This window comes from Myotis davidii, unplaced genomic scaffold (genome assembly GCF_000327345.1).
Source record: "Myotis davidii unplaced genomic scaffold, ASM32734v1 scaffold1534, whole genome shotgun sequence".
Classification (NCBI taxonomy): domain Eukaryota; kingdom Metazoa; phylum Chordata; class Mammalia; order Chiroptera; family Vespertilionidae; genus Myotis; species Myotis davidii.
In genome coordinates, this window is record NW_006285799.1 from 1,022,739 (window position 1) to 1,031,663 (window position 8,925).

General features: G+C 45.0%; 1 protein-coding gene across 1 annotated transcript; it reads right to left on the reverse strand.

Annotated features, from left to right (window-relative positions):
- Positions 1–572: 572 nt before the first annotated feature.
- TSPYL4 (TSPY-like 4) lies at positions 573–4,708 on the reverse strand. The gene has a single exon (XM_006756884.2). The coding sequence runs from the start codon at positions 4,590–4,592 to the stop codon at positions 3,354–3,356; it is 1,239 nt and encodes a 412-aa protein (XP_006756947.1). The 5' UTR covers positions 4,593–4,708; the 3' UTR covers positions 573–3,353.
- Between the last annotated feature and the right edge of the window lie 4,217 nt (positions 4,709–8,925).

Sequence of the window (8,925 nt, forward strand, 5' to 3'; positions counted from 1 at the left end):
CTACTCTTCATAGTCAAGTTCAAATGTTCACCTTGAATACTTAGCAAATTTCCCTCTCTTGTGCTGAGGAAACCAAAATGGAGAAGGAATAATGAAAACTGGTCCAAGGAAAATTAGTGGAATATGGGATATCTGGGCCTATAGAGAAGTTGGGCTATTACTTAAATTAACAACAGCACAGATTGCTTGACAATCAGGTTTTTGTACCAGGCACCAATTCTCAGACTCATTAAAAAAAACACAACAACTTAATTTTACTTTCTTGGTATTTTGGCCTTGGTAGTTTCTTGGTAAAGATCAAAGCTTAACAAAGTTTAATACATTCGTGAGGGATACATTCCTAAGTGCCTGTTAAAAGGAATCACCATGTTGAATCACTGGTTGTACAGAAAGAAAATTATGTCCATGAGTATGTAGCTGCAATGGGCCTATTTACCATTTTCCAAGCAAAAACAGATCTTAGGAAGTTTGGTGGCTGTTGCCTCTTTTGTTAACCTTCCGGACGATGCTTACTGTGACCATTTGATAACTTTAGTAATTTCTCAACCTTATATTAACCTAGACAACATAGGACTTTATTAATTTTTATTTTGGTGAAAACAAGAAATACAGCAGACTGACAGATTTTACTTTTCCTTGAGCACATAAGAGAAGACAAAAGGACCCTTGTTAAATTGACAGAGCAATTCTACAAGCACTTACGCTCGTTAGGAACATAAAATATCAAGTACCACATGACTACTATGGCAAGAAATACCAAAGAAGACGGTTATGTTTTTCTTCTTGAGATTACTTTCACAAGACAGCAACATTTGCACAATTTCAAACTCTTCAAAGATCACATTATTCCCATTCTATTTCTAAGGATAGAGCTATATACGAAGATAGACCAGAACAAGATGATATATTAATAATATTCACAGAAGTCTTCATTCTGCACAGGAAACAAATTTGGTATTTTTGCACACATTCTCAATTACAAGCAAAAAAAAAAAAAAAAGGCTGTAAATGTCAATTCTGCCAGCAAGCAAAAATAGAGAATAGGATTTTACTCAAACACAGTGAAATAAGAAGCAAATACCATCAATCTTCCACATATAAAAGATCACTCCTAGAATAATAGAGAGAAAACATCTAGACTTGCATTTATGTGTATAAGAGTCTGGTGAATTCAAGGAGATAAGAAAAATTAGCGGGAAACCCTCTTCCAAGTATCCTCTTTAAATCACCACTGATCCTCCCACCTCTCTTGGGGAGAGCCTTGGGCCTCCCCTCTCCCCCCTGAACCTGCAGGGTTCCAGGCTCCCCTGCCTGCCTTTCCAAGGCCACACCACAGCAGGCTCATTTGTTTCTGGGCTTTCCGTTTCTGCAGCTTAGAGCATGCTCCCCAATGCTCTGTATCCAGATTGCCCAAGCCCTGGGGAGCTTATGGCCAGGCCTTCACCAAGAAAGGAGAAAGGGTAAGGGTGGAGGTCATCAGCACCACCATACCCCTCCAGCAGTAAGACAGCCCTGACACACTGTTGTCCCACCAACTAGAACTTGTCTGAGAATCCAGAGGCGCCACCTATCTCCATACACCCTACGAGGGAGACTTGGCATCTGCCCAATGCAGACAGCAGCCTGCTCCCTCTTTTGTTAGGGCAGAAGCAGGGAAGGAAATGAGGAAGCTGGGGACTGAGAGCCAAGGGCCAGGCAGTGGGATGGAGGCCCTTAGGACATCAGGGCTATAATAAAATAGTACAGAACACGGGGTTGACCCACAAAATGCTGCTTGGGGTTATTTCTAAGTGGTCCAAGGCCCCCCACAAAGAATCGCCATCTTTAGGAAAGTAGAGTCAAACTAATTTTTGCTTGCTTTATATCACAACTTGCTGTGAGTCTTGAACCCATCTCTGTGAAGTGCTTCTGTCTCTCCTCCCAGCTTCTCAAACTAAAGATTAAAAAACACACAGGAGGTTTTGGTAAAAATGAGCAAGTTGGTCTAAAAGAGCACTGTATAACTAAGTAAACAGTCTACCCATAGGTCTCCCTTTGAAACATTTAGATCTTGCTAAAGGAAGCGGGGTGGAGGCATGAGGGCGGAAGAGGGCAATGAGATTATACAGTAGCTTTCTCCCTCTGGATACAATCAAGGGGAGAGCACATTAAACAAAAACCCTGCTTTACTAGTTTTGTTTGTTTCTGAACTGTAACTGCTGCCGAGGGAGTAGGGGGAGGAAAGGGGGGCTATGAGACAAGGTGGGAGGGAGAGAAGTGGGGGGAGGGGCAGGAATACATCAACCTCAGTGGCCCAGCCTAGCAATTCTGTCATGCTTAGAATAGGTAAGGAAGGGGATGCCTAACAAAGTTGCCTAGATTAAGGGTGGTTTATTGGCCAGAACTCAGAAAGGTTGTTGGCAGGGACCCCCGTTCCAGCCTTGCTTTGGGCACTGTCACATATGACTGCCCAACCTTCCTGACAGCCAGTGGGTTTATGGGTAACCATTTGAAGGGGTTAACGGGAAGGGGGGAGGGGTGTCCTGTGTGCTGCCTGGGGGCTTCAGTCCACAGATGGTTGCTGAAGAGGCAGGCAATGGTACGTGGACAAAGCTCATCCAAAAGACTGAAAACAGGTTTGGGTAGGCCACAGCCCAACTTTCATACTCACCAGTACTTGATCACAGTACAGTGACCAAAGGCATAAGAAGATCAACATGACACAGTGTACCTCTCATCTGCTACCTCAGTCAAGCCTATTAGCTACCCACCAGTCACCTGCTTATTCTGCCAGATAACCAGCAGGTGAGATGGCATGAGCCCAGGAAGGCAGCTGGGAACCAGTTAGTGGTAGCCTGGAATGTCCAGTTTGGGTTGATGGCTGGCATCATCTCTATCAGCTTCATCTTGCAGTGGAGAAGCTCAGAAGATCTTGTCACAGAGTGCCAAGTATAGGAGCACAGCCAGCATAAAGTATGAAGCCCAGCTAGTTATTTGCAAAGATATATATCAAGTTAACGTGTGGCAGCTCACCACTGGAAACCTGGGGAAAGACCATTGTCACAGACTGGGCCCAAGGCATGCAGAGGAAGTCAGTGGGTATCTACGGCATCCTGTGCTTGGCACAAAAGCAGTACAAGGCCATGCACTTGGAACACATAACACTTTGCAGAACAGCAAGGAAGCCCGGAGGAAGAAGAGCATAGACATGTAAGTGATAATCTTGCAACTGATTGAAGACTTAGAAGAACCAAAAAAACAAAACAATCCGGTGTGAAGAGAAAGCAGAAGGGAGCGTGCATGCTATTGGCTAAGCATAGGACCCAAGAGGAGGTGGTAAAGAAACGGTGCAGGAGCTTCTCACAGGCCAGGAGTTAGCCAGACTGGAACCTGAAGGCCCTGGGGCTGTCCACCGGCTGCCTTGCTGGGTCTCGAAATCTTCGGGGCCCTTCACCCATCAGGTAATATTGTAGGGGATTGGACCACAGTTCTCCTTTGATAATCTCAGCAATCCTGTCGAATTCCAGGAGGCTGTGGTCTGAGAACCAGTTGAAGAAACTGGGGATCGTGTTCCCTTCCCGGTTCCTGTGGATATGGGTCTGGGGGTCTTGGCCCCGGTGCCAGCGGATTGGAGTGGAGAGAGACACCACCCGGCCAGAGGATCTGCGCTCATATTCCTTGACGAGCGCCTCATTTCGGAAGTAGGGGTTGCTCTGAAAGATGAACTTGAATTTGCAGCCTGCTCTAGGGTGTTTAAGCTCCTCCACCTCCAAATTGACCATGTACCTCATCATTTCTTCATCTTGACCACTGATCATAGGTGACAGCTGGGGGTGGTTCCCAAAGGCAGTGACCCAGAAACCAGGGATATTTTGGATAATAAAACTTCTGCGCTGCATATGGAGCCTTCGCATCCGGCCAAACTTGCGCTCCAGCTGAAGGAAGGCCCTGTCTGCCTGGGCATTTACGTTTAACAGCTCCTGATCGATAGCCTCCAGCGAGTCCATGGAGTTATTGGCCTTCGGGGTACTCCCCCCCACCTTTTTCTCCTTCTGTATCGATTTCTTCTCCTCCACCGCCTCCTCTGCTACTCTCTCCTTTCCCACCGTCGCTGAGATGGCGCACTTCTTTGTCATCCCGTCCTTGGCCTTGGCCCCAGGCATCATCTGAGACCCCAATCCCTCTGCGTCACAGGCTTCTGGCGCTTTCTCCCCGGCAGGGCCGCACGGCTCTCGCGGCTGACAGCCATTTTCCTGGCTATTGTCGGCAGCCACCGAGGGGGAGGCAGGGGCTGCGTCCAGTCCCTCTGCGGGAGGCCGAGCCTCTCTCTGGTCCGTTTTGGCTGCCGCATCACGATCCGGAGCAATTTGATCGCCGCGCACGGGACCACCGCCCGAGGGGGCCTGGGATGCGCCTCCCTCCGCAGAGCCGGCCACGCTGCCCTCACCTGTGTGCGCCATCTCCACCTCCACCTCCACCTCCACCTCCCGCGGCGCCTCCGCGTCCTCGCTCCGGCGCGGGTTTGGGTCCGGATGTGCCGGGGCTTGGTCGGGAGCGGCGGGGCCGCAGGTTTTAGCGACGGAAGGGTTGCTGGCCTCACCCTGACCGCTCATTTTGCTAAGAGTCAGACCTGCAGGAGAGCGAGCCCTGTCCGCTGCAGAAGTGGTGCTCCGCCCCTCGCGCCACCCGCTCCCCAGTCTGGGAGGATGCTGCTATGGCAACCGGTGACGTCAGGACGGCAGCGTCCTACCATCGCGCGAGAAATAACTGCTCCTTGAGATTGTGCTGGCCATCAAAGGTAGTCCATTGTCCTTCTGTTACAAAATGTTTTTAGTTTCGTCGGTCTGGAAAAGGTTTGGCTTTCGTGAGTAGAGGCAGCAAACGCAAGCATGGGCGAGTTCCATTCATGTGGGTTTTCTAAGACTTTAGTGATTGTGTATTCAAGTCAGCGCATAGGGCTTCTCATGTATAAAGTGGATTCAGCAACTCACAGGCCTTCCTTCTTCAATGTACAGATTCATGGCTATTTCCAAAGAATGGAGATGAACAGAGTTGGATGTTTAAGAAAAGTGAAGTGTTACTGTGTTAAGTGTGATCATTTAAATAATTAGGAGCAACTGAAAGGGAAGCCTCTCATCCCAAGAAGACATAATAAAGGATAATTTCAATTTTCCGTATATATTTTAAAGTTTATATACTTTGGCCAACACCTACGAAGTAATTGGACAATATTTCCCCTTCACTGTGTAAGTAGAAAAATATTGTATTTTCCTTACTTAGGGGTGACTTAGACACACACAAATGTGCAAATTCAGCCTTTAAGCATTACTGGAAGAAATGTAATCTCAGGATATTTTAATTTCTAAAATTATGCATATCATATGTTGCTTATCCTCAGATTACAATCTTAATCTAAAAAAAGTTCTTGCTTCATAATGCCTGTGGGGATGAAGCCAGCGAATATTTGCCAAAATTGGCTTCTGTGATAATTCACTTCAGAGCAGAAACAATGATTAACTGTTTGCAGGCACTGCAGCTATTAAATGCCTTAATTAAAATATTTTAAGTAATATTTGAAATTTTAATGTTTAAATATTTACTTAAAAGGTAAGAAAAGTTACTGTCTATTCAGGTCAGCTCATGCAGTTCATTGGGTAGTGATGTCACTTGGTTTGTTGGGGTGTGAAAATACTGGTGTTAGTCCTTAGAAAAATCCAAGAGAACGAAAAGTTTGCATATTTTGGTTTAACATCTTAAATTCATATTAGAAAATTACTATGATGACTCGTTGAAGTAGAAACTCCACTACAGAGCACCCCATATTATGATCACTTTCAAAGAAGGGCTTAGACGTAGAGTCCCTTGTAATACCTTAATCAATAAAGAAAAAAATAATAAAAAAAGAAAAAAAAAAAGAAGTGGATTCCCTAAGAAGGACTTAGGAGAAAAGGAATTAGAGAGAAGCAGCAGTTATACTGAGATTTTTAAGGAGGAAAGTAGTGCAGATTTTGTCCAACTAAGAAGGAAGTGCTGCTAGAAAGACAATACAATCCCTCAGTCATAGTTTAGCTCACAAAGGTTTACCAGAGAATTCATAAGCCATTTTTTTTACCCCTAGTCAGCCTGCTAAGGAAAAATTGCCCAGATGACTACTGCCAGCTAATCAGTTACCCAATCAAAAATTGTGCAAACAAGATTCACTCTTCCCAGACTACAATTAGTTTTCTCTCCCACTTTCCTCTTTCTTTTAATAAATCCCATTTTTGCTTTTGTGAGGTAAAATCAATCTACTGATTTATCCTCCATGCAAACAAGTAAACAATGTGCTGTAATTAAGTGACTTTGGGACTCTGAGTTATTCTTTGACACTACTCTACCTTGTTTGTAGGTAAATATCTTATTTTGTTTTTATAATGAAAACAATCAACTATAGATGAAGCAAGAGCAGCAATAGTGTTTAGGTTCCCAAACCTTATTGTGCATCAGAATCACCTGGAGAGCTGGTTAAAACACAGTTGCTAGGCTCCACTTCCTGAGATTTTTATTTAGTAGGTAAGAAATAGGATTCTACAATTTGCATTTCTAACAAGATTTTGGTGGTGGTGGTGGTGGTGGTGGTGGTGGTGGTGGTGGTGGTGCTGCTGCTGGTCTGGGAACCACTGTGGTTCCCAGACCCACTGCTTTAAGGTAATGGAAAGGAATTAGGTTGGAACTGAAAAGTCAGAGAGAAGGGCCTGAATGAGGAAGGTCAGAAAAGCATCTTATAGGCATTTGAATGTGCAGAAATGGAGAAGGAAACTCAGGGAGATTCTTGACAGTGCCCCAGGAAATTATTATGATGTTAGTACTTCTTCAGAACATATTGTCCAGAGCATACTGAACTTATTTAGTGACAAGAGGATGACAGAACCTCTAAGTTTGTAAATTTAGGGGATCTCTAAAGAGATCAACTTTGGCCTGGAACTGAGAGAGAAAAAGTTAAAAAGTAATTCCAAGATTGGAATTATAAATGAAATTATACATCAGCAAGAACTTGCAAATAAGTTCTTGCAAGTAGAGTTAGCAACTAGTATTTAAGCACAGGAGAGAAGTCAAGACACTGGAGATGTGCAAATGGAGTTCCAATTTTTTAGTTCCCAACAGTATTTTAAAATGTTATCTATTGAGGTTATAATTTACATACACTATAATGCATGGATCTGAAGTGCACAATTTCACAAGTTTTGACAAATATATCTGTGTTATCATCATCCAAATAAAGATATGGAGCATTACTATTATCCCCCTAAAAATTCACTCATGTTTCTTCCCATTTATTCTCCCGAAACCTCAGGCAACCATTGTGGATTCCTATCACCACAGTTTCCCATGCTACTGAACTTCACACATCCAATTATATAGTTGTACTTTTGTCTGGCATCTTTTGGGAAAACTTCCAGAGGTATAGTGAAAATAACCTCCAAAGGGGGACAGGGCCCAGAGACTGAAGAAAGAGATTAACAACTCCAGAATTAAACAAGTTTAAGGGAACTTAGGGACAGAAGCAGACTCAGTGTGGCTTAGTGGTTGAGTGTCAACCTATGAACCAGGAGATCACCATTCCATTCCCAATTAGGGCACATGCCTGGGTTGCCTGCTCGATCCCTAGCAGGGGGTGTGCAGAAGGCAGCAGATCAATGATTCTCTCATCATTGATGTTTCTATCTCTCCCTCCCTTCTTCTCTGAAATCAATACACACACACACACACACACACACACACACTCCAGAGGCCCAGTGCACGAATTCATGCACCAGTGGGGTGCCTCAGCCTGGCCTGCGGGATCAGGCTGAAACCAGCTTCCTGACATCCCCAGAGAGGTCCCAGATTGCGAGAGGGCAAAGGCCAGGCCGAGGGACCCCACTGGTGCACGATTAGGGCTGGGGAGCGACACAGGTTGGCCAGCCGGGGAGGGACCACGGGAGGGCTCCAGGGCTTGTATGGCCCATCTCGCTCAGTCCCGATAGACTGGACCCCAGCAGCAAGCTAACCTACCGGTCAGAGCATCTGCCCCCCTAGTGTTCAGTGCACATCATAGCGACTGGTTGACCGGTCAACTGTCTGCCCCCTGGTGGTCAGTGCACATCATAGCGGGCAGTTGAGCAGCCTTACGTTCTCATTAGCATATTATGCTTTGATTGGTTGAACGGCCAACCAGGTGACCAGACACTTAGCATATTAGGCTTTTATTATATAGGATTTTTAAAAAGAAGCAAACTGTGGGACAGCAAGAAAGTAAATTTTCATGGAAAGTACTTACTAAAGAGCGCTTTTGTACAATCAAGCTAATTCTATTCTGTAAGACTACATGGGTTATATGGAGCAGATGTGCTGAGAGCCTACTATTATCCTGGTACTTTGTCTTAGCTGGATGTTATAAGGTGGTAAATTTCTGAGTAAATGTAACAAAACTGGAGAGTGGGCACTCCCTCATTTGAGGAGAAAGAATTATCCATGATTCTCAAACTTATTTGCACCTTAGGGTCTAATTTAATTGGTTTGAAGTAGAGCCTAGGCATCAGGATTTTATCAAAGCTCCCAGCTATTTATAATGGGCAGGTTTGAAAAATATTAGGCTAAATGACTACTGATCTAAACGTAAATTAAATGAGAAATTAAAACTGAAAGGAAGGTAAATGGGAGTTAAATATTGATTACATATGATATGTCAGGAATTGTGGTTGGCATTTTTACACTCTAACCTTTATTAACAACTAGAGGCCCAGTACACAAAATTCGTGCACGGGTAGGGTCCCTAGGCCAGGCCAGCGATCAGGGCCAATCAGGTTCCCACCTCCCCGCCTCCCCACCTCCTCGCCTCCTCCTTTCCTTGCTCCCTCCATGCCCCGCCACTGGTCGCCCGCCATGTTCTGCGCTTACCCCTGGTGGTCAGCACACATCATAGCG